Source organism: Perca fluviatilis, chromosome 8 (assembly GCF_010015445.1).
Source record: "Perca fluviatilis chromosome 8, GENO_Pfluv_1.0, whole genome shotgun sequence".
Taxonomy (NCBI): Eukaryota; Metazoa; Chordata; class Actinopteri; order Perciformes; family Percidae; genus Perca; species Perca fluviatilis.
In genome coordinates this window covers 39,404,291-39,420,366 of record NC_053119.1, presented here as the reverse complement: position 1 = coordinate 39,420,366, position 16,076 = coordinate 39,404,291, and the positions used below count along the sequence as shown (strand labels likewise).

The window sequence follows — 16,076 nt, the reverse complement described above, 5'->3', positions numbered from 1 at the left end:
GTTGTTTTTCTCCTAAACCCAACCTCCGCGATTCCGTTCACCCGTCCCGACCAAGCGCGTCAAAAGCGACGGAAAAGGGACGGAAATAGTGGCGACCAAGCACGTTTACATGAGACGCTAAAGGAGACTTTTAGTGTAGAGTGTTGATGATTTGTCAGCATTTGACAGACTAGGAGGGAGGGGCCATCTGACCACCTCCAGGAAGAGTCAGAGAGTAGTAAAGGTGTCTTTTGGTCTGAACAGGAACTTTGGATGCAACATTACTGGAAGCTTCTCGGTGTAAGGTCAATGGGGTCTTCTTTCTCAGGTGATGCTCAACTATGCCTATTCCTGTTTCAGTATACATATGTACACCAAAGGGGTCAACTTGAACCCAGGCATCTTGTGAAATTTGGAGTCACAATAATTCATATTTTAAGTGAGGAAGATCTCTAGGTAAAGTACATCATGGATTATTTGAGTTTTTCTAGTATCTGAAATTATCACTTAAAAAATGTTTTGTTCAGACTTCAGGTTCTGTTTCCAGAAAATTAGATTTTTAAGTTTACTATAGAATAACTCCTTTATGTAGAGCTCTTGCAATTCTTCTTGTATTTGCTGCTGGTCTGCATTTTTTCTTTGTTATGTGTGCCATTATTTCTCTTTATAACACAGATATCTCAACCAGTGTATCTCCCACTGACGTCTTTTTCCTTTTAAAACATTTTGTGCTGCAGGAAGGGAATGTAAAAACTGCACTGATGTTTAAATAAGGACTATTTATTATTTGGCTGTTAGTTTTAAGGTTAGCTCTTGAAGGCAAGGGTACACCAGGGATTCTTCTTTCTGAAACTGTACAACACGTTGGTCCCTGGTTGCCTCAGTTTTGTTGAATCATGCAGTAGAAAAGTTTTTTGTCATTTCTTTCTATTCAGGGTAATTGTACCCCTATTCTGGCCAGCGGCGCTACTTCCCCACGCCACTGTTGTCCACTTCCCCAGCTCAGTTCCTAGAGTCTGTTACGGTACTCGCCCACAGAGCACAACCACACTGCAACCTCAGACAGTATGTGTTATGTGTTTACTTCCTCGATGGCCTTGGCAGGATGAGGCAGCACTGTGTTTTCATCCAGCTGTTACGTCTCCCGTCATCTATGGAGACACAGAGTGGAAGTACTCCTCTGCCTGGAAAGGTTAGAGGTTATGTTGGTCACCGACCTGAATGAGACCTGGCTACCACTGTCTCAACACAGCATGAGTTCATAAGCTGGATATTCCACCACAGTTGAATAGATATAGAATTTAGAAATCTGGTTTTAAACCTGCAAACTTCTATTTGTAGCTGCTTTACATAATTGTATTTTCTTTTGCATCCCTATTATCCAAATGTATTTATCATATACGTTTCCAATTCTGAATGTTTTATTGTCTTTCTATATTTCTTATGATTGTGCTTTCTGTGTTGATGTTCTGACTCGATGACATTGTAAATGAGGGTCAATGATCTCTCAAGGATAAATACAGGTTGAATGAAATATACATTCTGTATTGGGCATGGTATTACGTAATTTTCTCAATCACTTCTTGCATGTTTTGGTGACAAAACTTAGTTTGGAGAACAGGCAGACTCATCTGGGATTCCTACTGGTGAACCATCTGGTAGTTAGTAAGTCCTGTCTCCACTCAGTCATGTAGTCTAAACTTTAAGGGCACTATTTTAACGATCTGAAACGCAAGTATGATACGCAAAATGCAAGTAGCTTTGTGGGCGGATCTCTGCTATTTTACCGGCGGGATAAATGACTCTTGCGCCCGACGCAAATCTAAAATGGGTTGGTCTGAAGTAGCTAGGTGTGGTTTGGGCGTAACGTGCAATAAACCAATCAGAGCGTCATCTCACATTCCCTTTAAGAGCAGGGCGCTTGTTCCATGGCAGATTGCTATTATGGCGGGCGGATTTGCCTGGCACGCCAGCGGGAGCTGCCGATGCGAGATGCGGCAAAGTAATAAATGCCCGTCTTGGCCGGGTGGGGATGTTGCTGCGGCCTCTCGGGCATCTCCTCAAGTCTGGAGAGGATTGCTGCAGCAATGGAGCGTGGGCCTCCAAACGCACCACCTGCACCTGTTGTGCCCTTCCTCTTCCCCCACTCCATCTCCGTCCACCCGGCTCCATCAGGAAGCGCGAGCGCATTACTCCCGGACCAGATTCCGCCCGTAGTTCAACATCACGTCTCCTTAAGTCCTCTAATATTTCCTCATTTATGTCATCAACACATCCATGATTCATGGAAATGTGTAAAACACAACAAGCCACAAAGAATGCTGGGACTTTTTGAGGACTGTACTGTAAAGTGCCTCCTGATCTATCCAAACACATGAAGTGCATTTTCAGTAATATTTTCCTTTGTAATTATGTATGGTTTTCAAAAATGGGAACTGCTGTAGATGAGATAGTTGTATGCGTTATTGCTACACGCTACATTATGGCCAAGCATGCCCCCTAAAATAGCATCTGAATAACGCGCTACTGACTTTAGACTAGCGCCACTGACTTTAGACCAGGTTTTTCCTGGTGTGCGGCGGAATTGTTTTCTGAAACTGCAGAATAGCACAAAGTAACGTTTATACCGGAACACGCCTCCTCTTTTCGCTGAACCGCCCCCTGGAGCGCAAATACATTCCCTAATTTACCGACGTGCGTCTGTGGAGGGAAAAGTCCGCTGTGCGTCGGGTGCAAAATAGGAATGATACATGCGTCGGTGTACAAAGGCAATTGCGCTGAGTGCAAGACTCACAATTTGTATAGTGTGAACAGTACAGCAAACTGATGACTTAGTGGGAAGTTGTAGTAATATTGGTTCTTCAGTTTTATGTTCCTTTTTTGCATAGTGATGTCTCACTATCAAATTATCTAAGCTTCATTCATCTCTAATTACTTTTTCTGTTGTTTACTCATCAAATCCCTCACTCCAATTCGATTTTTGGTTCATTTGATTCACAGTCAAAGTAATGATATAGTACAGTTATAATGCCAACAACAGTTTAACAGTTGCACATATGGTGTAGTGTGTAAATATGGTAGGTTAAAGTCAAAGCTACTTCTTCAGCTAGGACCAGATGTACAAACAGCACGTAAACAGGAAAACAATGCTTACGCTACTTCCTACAGATAAAGCGATCTTGATCTGACATTTATGAACAGAAATACAACATGCATACTTCTATCATACTTAATAAAATGTGCAAACACAAGAGAGTGAGCTGTGAGTGATACGATGCAGTGGAAATTAAAAAATAAGTTGAGATATGTCGTATAAATGTACAAATCCTTACAGTCTGGCTCATGTCTGCTTTTATCAACATTTTTAATTTATATTTTTTATTATTTTATTATGGACCACTTATTAAGCTGCCCACTGCTTTATTAAAAAGATATATGAAAATTAACTAAAACAGCCACAGTAAAGCATAGCAAAGCTATAGATGCAGGCACATTCTCCCATCACAATGTATCACTGACTGTACAGGACAGAGTACAAACAGTAATAAAGAGGATTGTGCTCATTTCTATTCAACACCATTTTTACATTTTTTCCATAGGTGCATGAAGTAGAATAAAAAATATATACGTAACTAATGGGAGATGAAGTAATGGCGTGATTTAGAGCTTATTGTTTTCGCGAATCAGATTTCAGTGTGAGTCAACTAGTTTCTTCCTTACTGTGACATCACACACATTATGAAAGCCAATCACGGTCCAGTTTGCAAATAGAGATTAAAATACACAATCACTATGTGAGACTTCAAACCTCCAGAGACTTTTCAGTGCAGTTGGAGACATTTTTGAACATACTTAATCTGTACACGTGAGACTATAAAGTTTCAATTTACCAGTATTAACAAAGTAAATAACTATTCTGGTCACTTACTCAATCTGTCAACTGCGTAGTAATGAGTTTTTAAGCTCACTCTCGACGAAGACAGGGACCAAAAGAGGAAAGACAGTTCACTGCTCAGACCACGCTGAAGCTGACTTCTCACCAAATATCAAGCAGACGCAGAGGATGCAGCAAATGGAGGTAGCTGATTATGTTAATGAGTCACCGAGACCAAAGCAGAAAGGCAGTGGGGATGCAAATCAAACAGGTAATAACACTTTATCAGTTGATGGTTTATGTGTAGCTACTGTTAAACAACACAGTTCTACTTATTGTACTCTATCAAGTGTTTTAAGCTGCACTAGTGGCATGGCCCACCAATTCTGTCCTTCAATACTGAAAAAGTGTTTACTGTTAAATATTTCATCAAAACCACGATCTTTGCCGAGTCTTAACCAAAGTGTTTTCATTGCATCATTTACATGAACACACATGAGGCTCAGGACGTGAACTCTAGGGCTAACTTACAATTATTTTCATTGTTGTTTAATCTGTCGATTATTTCATCGATGAATCAATTCTTTGTTTGGTCTCTACAATGTCTGAAAATGGTGAATATGTGAATCAGTGTTTTCCAAAGTCCAAGATGACGTCCTCAAATGTCTAATTTTGTCCACAACTCAACGATATTCAATTTACTGTCGCAGAGGAGAGAAGAAACTAGAAAATATTCACATTTAACAAATACAAAAATAAAAAAATTACTCAAACTGATTAATCGATTTTCAAAATAGTTGGCGATTGATTTAATAGTTGACAACTTAGTGATTCACCATTGCAGCTCTAGTGAGCTCTATAAGTCCTGTGATGTTCATCCATTGTTACATAATAGCAATCATGTTTCTTGCCCTATTGGATGTCATTGTAGCGATGTCAATAATTCATTTGGGAGTAACTGACAGAGAAAATGGCCAAAGCTTGAAAAAAAAAAGACCCAAGTTGTAACTTCCCATTCAGCCAACTTTTAGCATGCTAATGTAGGTTGGTTAGTTTGGTTAATTCACTTGGTAATCTTACTGAAAGTTAAATTAGTTTATCATTATTTTAATGTGTCAACAGCACATGGCAGCCTCACATGGCTGCCAGAGTGGTTATACATTTTTATTGGTGAGTCTATGTTGGTTTTGCAGAGAGAAGACTCTGCCAGGTGCTTCTCCTCAGCTTTGGGCTGCTGTGCGTCATACAAGCCATTCTCAATGTTTCTCTACGCCTGACATGTGAGTATGGTTTCTTCGTATTGTGTAAGTTAAAAAGACAGTTGCATCAACAGCACCACCATATTGCAAGTTCAAACGCTCAGTGATGTGACTACACATGTTGCTGTCAAACATTAATGGAATATTCACTTCCATTAGCCATGTAAACAGCTTAGTCGGAATATTGTCTTTTTCTGAATAAGGGAAAACACCAATATATTATGGTATGGTATGTAAACATGGTCACTGACACCATCTCGGCGCTTTGTTCGTAGAGAATACAAGATGTTTATCTTTCCAAAGTTAAACTAAACAAACTACCATTAATCTGACTCTGTTGAAAATAATAATAACTTCTCCTCTCATAATGACAGCTTCAGAGAGAGATGAGTTTAAGAGAACCAACTTTGGTAAGTACGATGATGAAACTACTCCAATAATCAGGGTTTAGATGAAATTCATCTTTTAGATCACTTAATTAATGGTGACTAAATGTCACATAATAATCCACCCTTGTAGTTTCCTTACTATGCAGTCATTCAATGACACAGCAGTTTCTGATACTCTGTTATCTAAAGAGAACTTGTGCTACGCTAACATGCGTAGAGAATTCTGTTTCAGATGTTGAGGCTGGTTTCAAAACCCTGACTGAGGAGAGAGATGACCTGAAGAAGAAGCTGAATAACTTAGGTAAGTGTGATGAATAATTCAATAATCAGAGTTTGGATCCAAAAGGGTGCAAGTCAAATAATGGGCAAATAAAAATTATAATTTTTACATGGAAAGTTCCTGGTAAATATTATGATTGTCTTGTAGTTTCTGTCCAAGTCAGCCACATTACGTAACACGACAAGAAGAAAGTTGATGAGATGCTCCAGAGTAGTAGAAGTAGTGAGAAGAGTTGGAAAAGTGGGAATGGTTTAATTGTTATGAATTTAATTGACAAGTTGAATAACACTAATGTAAAAAAATGTTTTTTGAAAAGCTAATGCTAAACTGGATTGCTGGTTAAAATAAGTAAGAAGGGATGCCCAGATAGCTCAGTTGGTAGAGCAGGCGCCCATATATAGAGGTTTACTCCTCGATGCAGCTGGCCCGGGTTTGACTCTGACCTGCGGCCCCTTTGCTGCATGTCATTCCCCCCCCTCTCTCTCCCCTTTCATGTCTTCATCTGTCCTGTCAAATAAAGGCTGAAAATACCCCAAAATGTATCTTTAAAATAAAAAATTTAAAAAAATGTGTAAGATGAAGGTGAAGTTGTAAAAAAATGTGATAATTGTTTGAATTAATATATCTTTAAAAGTTAAATAATAGCCATATTGTATGAAAGTTTTAGGTGTTACAACAGTGGCACAGCAGAGGCAAGTGAACGACATATTATTGTCTGTAGTTGCAATTTGACTTTTTGGTGAAAATGCTGCGTCATGCTTACTAATCAGGGGCCATGTGTGTAAACATAGAGGAGATCCCTGTAATCCGCTAACGACCTATCACCTGTGTCAGACTGCTTCCATTAAGAGACACTGAGAGCGACCTGTGAAAGAAAGGCTCAGACAGCCTAAACTATAGGTGGCATAAGTGGAATGACCTCATCTTCAGTGCCGCAAGCCCTCAGGGAACGTATTGATATAAAATTTATGTGGAAAAATAAAAAATGTCGGTGTATCAGCAATTAAAAAAAGTGGTTGAAATGTCAAGGATGTTACAACATGGGCAGCGAATGGAGGAAGATTTGGAGCATACCTATGATTTGATATTATATATATTCATATATATATATATATATATGAATGTTAGCGTAGCACAAGTTCTCAGAAACTGCTGTCATTAAATGACAAGGAAAATTGTGGGCGTGAGAGCAAGTTATAGAGAAGGGACTAAGATGATTTTTTTAAGACTCCGTGCTCTAGCGATGACATCACCCACTGTAAGTCACACAATACACACCCAATATAAACCTCCTGAAAGGAACACTAAATTTAAACTTAATTTTCACAAAACTGTTAGAGATATCAAACTGCTGAGATAGAGCCTAATATCTGACGTTTTGTGAATGGTTTAAGGTTTGATTGGTGTCTATAGCTAAAGGTATGAAGTAGGAGTACACTGTAAGCCCGGATAAGTTGAATTCACTTAAAAAATTTGAGGAAACCGGTTGCCTTAAAAATGTTAAGTAATGGGTTATGAAAACTTGAGTGCATTTAACTTAAATGCGTGAAAGGGTGGAATTATTATTTTAAGTTCAAAACACTGAATGCCAAGTTGATTTCACTTACAATCTCCTGTAATATCAATTTCCATGTCACATGAACTCCACTTACTATTTTAAGTTAAAGTAACTAAACCTTTGTATTCATTGAATGTGCTAAACTACAACATATAAATTAAGACATACGCAATACAAAAGTCAATTTTTTACTGTTTTATTTGAAAACAGAATTAAATTACAGGTTGTTGTCCCCTGCTTTAACAACCTTGAATCATAAGCCTGAAACAGTGGCAAAATGTGTGTCATTCATGCCCTGAAGTCTAGCACCATCATGCCTCTATTCTAACAAAACACTTACATGCTCAAGCATGTGTACATCATTATCACATTATTATTATCACACAAATCACATTAAAACTGTATTATAGCCTACACTCCTGTTAGGGGAAAATTTTAACTTTTTTTTTTAACATTCCCATTTATATGACTAAACATTAGGGCTGCTCCCTTTTAGTCGATTAATCGGTCGTTTTGGTCTTAGTCAATTTAGATTTCTTTAGTCCATTAGTCATGTTTGATGCTTTTTTCATGCTGAATGACTTATTTCCACGAAACATACAAGCACATCTCTGATAAACACAAGAATTAAAGTGGTGCTTTTGCATGACTCTTTGCAGAGAAACTCAGATTTACAGATCTGCCGATTAATTCAACTAATCGATACAACTGAATGACTGTTAGTCGACTAAGTATTTCTTCAATCGAGCACAGCCCTACTAAACATGACTAAAATATCTTGAAAATCCAAAATGCACCAAGACATCTGCCTTTTAGTTGGTAATGTAACTAAAATACCCAACTCATTTGAAATAAAATTTTATCAAAGCCTGTCATGGAATCTTGTGCAAAAATCAGGGCAAATACCATAGGACACATGTACCCCAAACCGTACACAACAGTAAACATGTTTTCATAAAAGTACAACGTTACAAACTGGGCCAAACAAACCTGGAACAGTAGTAGAGCCATTTCTAACCCCGTTTTATGCTTCCAGCTGATTTTTCAAAGTTTGAATTTTGGGTACCAGCTCACTTCTACCCAGTTTGAGCATTACTTGCTGAATAAAGTTGAAAGTGTTTTTCATGCACTTGGGGTAGTCCAGGTGCAGGGCATAGATCAGTCCTAAGTCCGAAAAGAAGGACAGGCCTGAGGCAGGTTGGCCAGTTCATCCATTACCACAGACCCTTCCAAGATGATCCCTACTCTGGATGGGTTGAGCTGGGTATTTTCTTGACCAAGGCAGAGAATTCCCACTGGAGTGTCACTGTACGAGTCCTTGTCAGTTACATCCTAACAGTGGAAAAAACATTTTGACAAGGACATAAACATGCCAGTTAGACAATGGTGTTTTGTCCACCAAAAATAACCTGTGACGGTTTATAATGAAAAGCATTGTACAATATAAACCACACTGAAAGTAATTTATATTAAAAGGACGATACCAGTCTTGAATTTTTATCAAATGCCATATTCGGATCTGTACAGGTTGCAACACTTTGCCCCAAATATGGAGTTTACCCACTTTCAATCAGTCGTGCTGAAACTATTTTTTTTTTTTTTTTTTTTTTTAATGACTCTCAGTCCCTTTCATCTTAATTGCTTTTATTTTTTATTTATTTTTTTAACTTTACCACTTGAAAGTAACATACACAATAAGTTAGTTCATGACTGGAGCAACCATAATCTAACAAGTGCAATCAGAACTCCCCATTTGAGTTAAAGACCCAAAAACATTTTCACAAGTTCCAACTGGTGACAGTAAAGTCAAAAAACTAATTGGGCAAATGTAAAAGGATTCATACAACCTTAGTTATTGGGAGCAATTTTCTACTTCTTTTCAATAGGACTGGGACTGAAAGTGGGTAAGCTATCTTTGTTCGGCCATAAAATAGAGACTTAATGGAGACACTGATGCTGATCAAATAATTCAGAAAATGAATGGCAGTGTTCACTAGGGTTGGGCATTGAGAACAAATTCCTACTTGGAATCGTTTCAAAAATTACGATTCCATTGTAATCGTTTCTTTATTGGAATCGTTTGGAGGATTTGGTTTCAAATCTGATCATGGGTTCCAAATTTAACATGCGCAAGTTTTGGTTTCCGGTGCTATTTTACATTGAAAAAGCCCCGTCAAAGTGCAACCCACCTTTGAATCAAAATAAAACGTTCCTCTTATTTGTGAAATAAGCATGTGACCCGTTTCAACTCCACCACTCAAAGAATCGGAATCGATAAGAACCAGAATTGAAAGTAAGAATCGAAATTGGAATCAGAATCGTTAATATCCAAACAATGCCCAACCCTAGTATTCATTAACAGCTAAACATTAGACAAAAGGAGCATGCAACTGAACCATTTACAAAAAAAATTAAACTTACAGAGCATGTCTTGAAGAAGGCAGAAGAATCATCCGCCAAGATGACAGGCAATCCCCGAAGACATAGGCACCTGATGTCTGTTGGCTCAGTGGTCTGCAAGATAGTGGACACAAGAGTCAAAACATATCTTGCTAAGGATACTCTCATGTATTTATCAAATTAATTCCAGAAATTCCACACAATGTTTATGTACAAGAGGACAAAAGGAGAGCAAAATGGAGAGGACAAAAAAGAAAATTAGGTAATGAAGAGAGGAAAGGAGACAATTAAGGAAGGGAAATGAGATGGGAAGAGAAAGAAAGAAAGAAAGAAAGAAAGAGACAGAAAGAAAGAGAAGATAAAGAGCAGAGAAGAAAGAAAAGACAAAAGAGATGAACAGAGAAAGGAAAGAGGTAGTAGATTAATGTAGTCAAACCCACCTTTGTCTGACGTAAAAGCTCAGCCAAAAGCTGGCCGGTCAGGCCTTTCTTCTTCCTAAAGAGGTCCATCAGCCTTGGAGAGAAACGGTCAAGTTCATCAAAGAAATTCTCTTGCAGACTTTTCCCCACCACTCTGGTGAACTCGTAACAAACCTGAAACAAAACATGTATTGCATAAGAAGCTAAAAACAATCTATGAAAAAAATTGTATTCAACATTACAGTGACACATACGTCTTTTTTAAACACTCAACATACGTACCTGGCTTTCTGTGAAAAGAGCTGGCCATCGATGTAACATCTGGCTGATGGCAGGCTTGTTTAGGACAACTTCTTTTCTCCGAAGCGCAAACGTCAGGTCCATTTCTTTCTTCACAAGGGACCCATTTGGTTTTGTCTTCATCATTTCATTGACCAAAACCTGGCGAGCTTCTTCCAGGTTGTGGTCATCCCTCCCCTCTGGATATTCAGGTAGGAAATTTATTTCCCCTTTCCTTGGCTTCTTTATGCCTTTGTGAGGAGGTTCGCCATTTTCAGTGTACCTTCCACGTTTACCACCATTGACAGTGACATCAACTCGTCCAAGCTGGCGCATTTTGGTTCTATAATTACCCATCTTGAACTTCAGACTGTTCTTCCATCCATTCCAGCCGGAGGATGACCCTGATTCTTTGAGACACGGGTGGGTTTGTACTAAGGCTTTTGCAAAGGCTTCAAAATCTTCCTTTGCTGGGTATGCTTTAAATGCATACATGGTCTCAGCCAGTTTCTCAAGGATATCATGTTTCAACTCTTTTGTCACCTTAAGATAGGTTCCATCCCTGAGATACAACAGGTTACCTTGACGAAGTCTGTACTCAACATCAACCGAAAATTTGGGAACGTCAAATACCTCTGGCCACTGAAAACTTCTGTCCAGAGAGGAGCTGGACAGGATCTCTGTGTCTGCCTGGCTGCTTGTGTCACTATATGGTTCAGTGTCTCCTGAGATTGGTACAAGCTCAATCATAGGGATGATTTTGATTGTTGGCTTCTCTGGGAGCTCAGAGAGATTGGTGAGGTTACACAGTGCATTGTTAAATTCAGGATCTTGGTACTGTAAGGTGAAACTATAGTTCGCTTGGAGAGTGCCTTTGAGCCAGCCAATCAAATCGTCAAGTGTGTCAGGTCGTTTTGTGGTCATCTTTCTTATATCTCCCTCTGAGACAATAACCCTCATGGTTATATTCTGTTGCTCAGCCATCTGGGAAAACATGATAAAAGACAGTTATTTAGCAAATAACATATCGTCTCAGTGTTACCATAAGTTCTCCTTGTACCCTATATGCTGATAATGGGAAGACATCATTCAAGTCTGACATCTGAACCACAACCAGAGAGGGGACCTCATTACAGACAAGTTGGTAAGATCTTAAATGCTCACAATACCATGCTGTCATTTTGTGGCAAACAAACATAATTTCTGTGTTAACAGCCACAATCTTTTGAATCTGGGCAAATTCAGGGAGACCTGAGCATGAGCCAGTAGAGAGCATCATGCCTGGATGATATTTGATTCCATCTACACAGACAGATGACGCATTAAGAACCGACCCAGGCTCTGTAATGTTTCGCGCGATTACTCTCTGAACGTCCAAAGGGAAAGAGGCAAGCAAAACTGGGGTAACCTTTGTCATCTCAACTGATGGTCTGAAAAAAGAGCTACAGTCAAGGTGGTAACTGACTGCTTTCTGGTGTTTGGTAGCAAGTGTCATGGCAACATTTTTGAAGTTTTGCACATTGCGAATTGCCTTTTTAAAGAACTTGTGCTTCCCCTCAAAGCGCATTGTCCAAACATCAGACAGGGGACCAAATTTTTTAACAAGCTGAGGGTAATGTTCCACAAAGTGATGCTTTGGCCTTAAACGAAAATCTGGAAATGTTGACAGCAGCAGCTGTCTGTGCTCTGCTATTTTACAGTCCAGAAAATGCAGTGTCTCCTCAGTATGCCTTGGTGCAACAGCTAGCTCAACCACATCTTTGAGAAGCATGACAATTTCCCAAGTGTTGTCACCCTCAGGGACACAGTGACCAATAAGAAATGGAAGGAGCCTTATGAGACACCAATTCTCATGGGCATTTCCACCAATGGTCCTTTTGGCGGAAAATCCCTTTCCAATAATCTGAGGTCTGTCTGTTTTGTCAGTAAATGTGTAGTTAAAGTACCTGATGGCCTGATTTAACATTTCTAGTGTGAAATACCCCTTGTCTATCAGGTCTTTAAGACAAAGGGACAACTCAGTTGGAACAATGCCTTCCAATATATCATGCAAGATGTCAGGAGGGTAACCAGTGACTGCATGAAAGTGCTCAAGATTCTCAGTTAAAGGACATGCTCTTTTCACACCATAAATCTGACTCAATGCTGGGTCCTCTCTCACCTCCTGCACCTGCTTATCATGGGAGTCTTTGTCTCGGAGTTTAAAGAAACCAGAACATACCTCTTGGCGTTGTGTGTCACTCCTGCTTGCCGAACAGAATCTGCAGAACTTGTCAACAGTGAAGCTCTCCAGGAATCCTGCAAGGGAGTGGGCACCAAGATTATCAGCAGCAACATATAAGACTGTGCCTTTCACACTCTCACCTAGTTGTTCCAAGTAAACACCATTTTGCTCCAATGACTTAAGATCATAGATAAGAGGTTGCAGAACTTTAGCGTAACCACACTCTTTGACTGTTGAGGTATTGCACAGTAGTGCAAGTTGGATTGAGTTAAGGGTTGACCTATATTTTGCAGGTATGTTGGCAATGACCCAGTATATGGCACACATTTTATGTTTCAGCTTTGATGTTCCTAGAGGATTGGCTACTTCAAAGTCATCAATGTAAAGTCCAAGAGCAATTGTGAACTCATCCCTTGCAAGAAGAGAGTTTTCATTAAAGCACTGCCCATCTACATATGATCTATATTCCTGTGGGACATGGACTTTTTCTGACATGGCTTTATCTAATATGTCAGTTTTGTTCAGCAACTTCTGGAGCATGGGAACAATAGGGACATATGCAAGTGTTTTTTTGCCTTTTTCCACACAATATTCAATGGGGTTCACAAGTGGAAACTCTCTACGTACATAGGCCGCTCTCCTTTTAGCAGTTCCTAGGGATCCATCTTTAGCACAAAATGCAATTATGTTACTTTCTGACACGACACTGGTAACCTCTCTCACAACTGTTTCGTTAATGTCAACATAATATTTCTTCAGTACGGCCCTCACTCTGTTATGCAGAAGTGGCTGTGACAGCTTATTGATTTGACAAAGCTGTTGTATCATTTCTTGCACAGCACTCTCTGGTATGTGCAGGACAGTTTGCATCTTTAACAGGAGAGATGCTAAGTTGTGCTCAAGCTGTTTTTCTAAATTACGAAGATCATTCTCACTGGCTTCTACACTGACATCTTCTAAATCGTCCATATCATCAGCATGTGACATTTGGTCTTGTGCGGCATCACTGTCATCGCTTACATTATCCAAACCAATGATTTCTGACTTGAACCTTTTCCAGTTCTGGTCCTGGTGTACTTTACTCTTGTGTGCTTTGAAAGTGGAGTAGATACTGGTTTCAAAGTTACAGTCTTTATATGGGCACCTGACTTTATGATTTACTTTTAAGTGTGCAGTACGCAGGTGAGTAAAGTAGTCGGTCTGAGAACAAGACTCGGCAAACCCACATGACAGACAGCTAAATTTAACTGGTGCATCTACATGTGGTTGCTGCTGATCAGGAATTTTGGTGTGAAGGCGGGACAAATGTACTTTTAGTGCATTAAGTGATTTAAATGTACATGGACATTCCTGATGTAAACAAGGAAAGGGCTCTGTTCTTGCATAACTTCCATGTTTTAGCCTATAATGTTTAAATAGCTGTGCTCTCTTTTCACAGTTAAGAGGGCAATACTTACACTTCCAAAGCATATTTTTCAGAGATTGGTATTCAGCTTGTTGCCAATTTCAGGATCTTGGGTTCAAAAGGATCTCTTCCCATGACCTGCAACACAATAAAACAAAGAAAATAAGAGACAAGGGAACTTATATAAGCTACAGTAGTCTATTGTAACAACATACCTGTATTTTCAAATTAGCTAACATTAAAGCCATAATGTCATTATTAGGGGTGTATTGCTAATATACTCAGTTTGCATAGCGTTAATCCGGTTGCAATTCACTTTCTCTTAAGAGGTTGAAGGTACAATAATCACTAAAGCGGAGCCTATGTCATGCATTAGACAATAATAAAATGAAGGGTCAAAGTTGTCATTCACATTTAATACTAGGAAAAAACAATCCAATGTGGTCACTAACACTCTTCCCACGAGTGCGTATCCCTCCTTCAGTGGATCGGGCGGTGTCACCAAGACGCTACAGGTGAAAAATGTCCAGTTGAACTGGTTACAACAACGGTTTTACACTACTCACAAAAGCCCCTCAAGTAAGAAAAAAAGTTAGTAACGTTACAACGTGGTTGCGCTCCCTTCGACCCCCAAATTAATGCGCGTGCCTCTCGTCCGTGGCGCCTTTTAATATGTCGAGAGGCGGTTCAAAGCGGGGCGGCGTCCGCCAAGACGCTACAGGTGAAAAATGTCCCGTTGAACTGGTTAAAATACTGTCTATGGTTAAAACGACAGTTTTCCAAGTTCACAAAGCGTTTCAAGCAAGAAAGGCAATTTAGCTAGCTAAGCCAGCAAACCGGTGGCTATAGGTGATGTCCGTTGAACTTATTAAAATGTCTTTCACTAACGTTACTCACAAAAAGCCCCTCCAGTGTGAAAAGTAGCTAAGTAGCTAGCTAAGTTAGCTAACGGGTGGCAATGTTAATGTCCATCGACGTCAAACTGCTTAACTTGGACTTCTCACAAACAGCGCCCCAAGTGAAAAAAAAAACCTTTCAAACTGTAACGTTAGCTAGCAGGTGAAAATGGCTGCCAACCTAGTTAAAATTAGCGTCCCACTACTCACCAACATCCCCTTGTATCCACACACAAACACGGAAACATTAAGTTGACTGAGTCCTCAGCAGCAACGTTAGCTAAACAATGGAGAGCGAGATCAAAGCTACTTACCGTCTCTGGCGAGTTTTAGCAGCAACTGGACTGTCCGGTGCGCGGCGGCAAAGTGACGTCTTCTCAGCCAAAAGCATAGACAGTCACGCGGACGGCGGCAAAGTGACGGCTTTCACGTTCCCATCGTGCATTGCATGAAAGAGCGGAGCGTCGTCACGGATACTCATGAGTAGGCCTACTGTAGTTGGTGTTTTTAAGACATACGGAAACAACAGAAATTGTGATTTCTCAGAAACTAAATTGAAATATATGGAAGCAACGGCCCTAACGTAACCATAATGTTAGTAATATAATTTATTTATGCACAAAACTCCCGTGAGTTTGTGTTAATGAATAAAAATAGCCTATTATACAATACAATACAATAGCCTAGTAGCCTAATTTTGCTGTGATTACATACAACTCTGAAAAAAAATAGCCTATGTTCAGATCTTGTGGCTTCGTTGTAACTTTATGTAGCCTAGAGAGATGGTCATGACAAAAACTTGGGAATTTTAAGCCATTTCACTTAAAGTTATTCACAGACTCAACTAGGTCTACAAATTAGTATACCATACTTAAATTTGCTAGTAATGCAACCAAAACTTAATCGATTTGAATCATGTAAGTACATTATACTTTAAATGTTTGATTAGATATGAAATCCGGGTTTACAGTGTAGCATTTTGAAGTAGAAGAGGATTTGAAGCCTGCTCTCATTGACTTTAATTGTAAACATTTAAAAAAAGAAAGATTTTAAAAAGTATAAATAGCAGAAAAAATTTTGAAGTCCCATCATGTGCTTAAAGAGCTAAACATTT

The 16,076-nt window shown here is 39.4% G+C and overlaps 1 protein-coding gene across 1 annotated transcript; it reads right to left on the bottom strand.

Moving 5' to 3' along the window:
- Window positions 1-8,503: 8,503 nt before the first annotated feature.
- LOC120564312 lies at window positions 8,504-15,817 on the bottom strand. The gene is made up of 7 exons (XM_039809162.1): window positions 15,277-15,817; window positions 14,119-14,204; window positions 12,659-12,735; window positions 10,441-11,421; window positions 10,180-10,332; window positions 9,761-9,853; window positions 8,504-8,671 (listed from the first exon to the last, which is right to left on the bottom strand). Exons 4-7 carry the CDS (start codon window positions 11,419-11,421, stop codon window positions 8,504-8,506), a joined length of 1,395 nt encoding a protein of 464 aa, XP_039665096.1. The 5' UTR covers window positions 12,659-12,735; window positions 14,119-14,204; window positions 15,277-15,817.
- Between the last annotated feature and the right edge of the window lie 259 nt (window positions 15,818-16,076).

What these genes read in the sequence shown, in the direction of transcription:
- LOC120564312 (XM_039809162.1), bottom strand. Translation starts at nt 11,421, where the DNA reads ATGGCTGAGCAACAGAATATAACCATGAGGGTTATTGTCTCAGAGGGA. An exon ending in CTCTTTTCACAGAAAGCCAG is followed by an intron (nt 10,333 to 10,440) that starts GTACGTATGTTG and finishes GTTTTGTTTCAG; the next exon opens with GTTTGTTACGAGTTCACCAG. An exon ending in CCTTCTTCAAGACATGCTCT is followed by an intron (nt 8,672 to 9,760) that starts GTAAGTTTAATT and finishes TTCCACTGTTAG; the next exon opens with GATGTAACTGACAAGGACTC.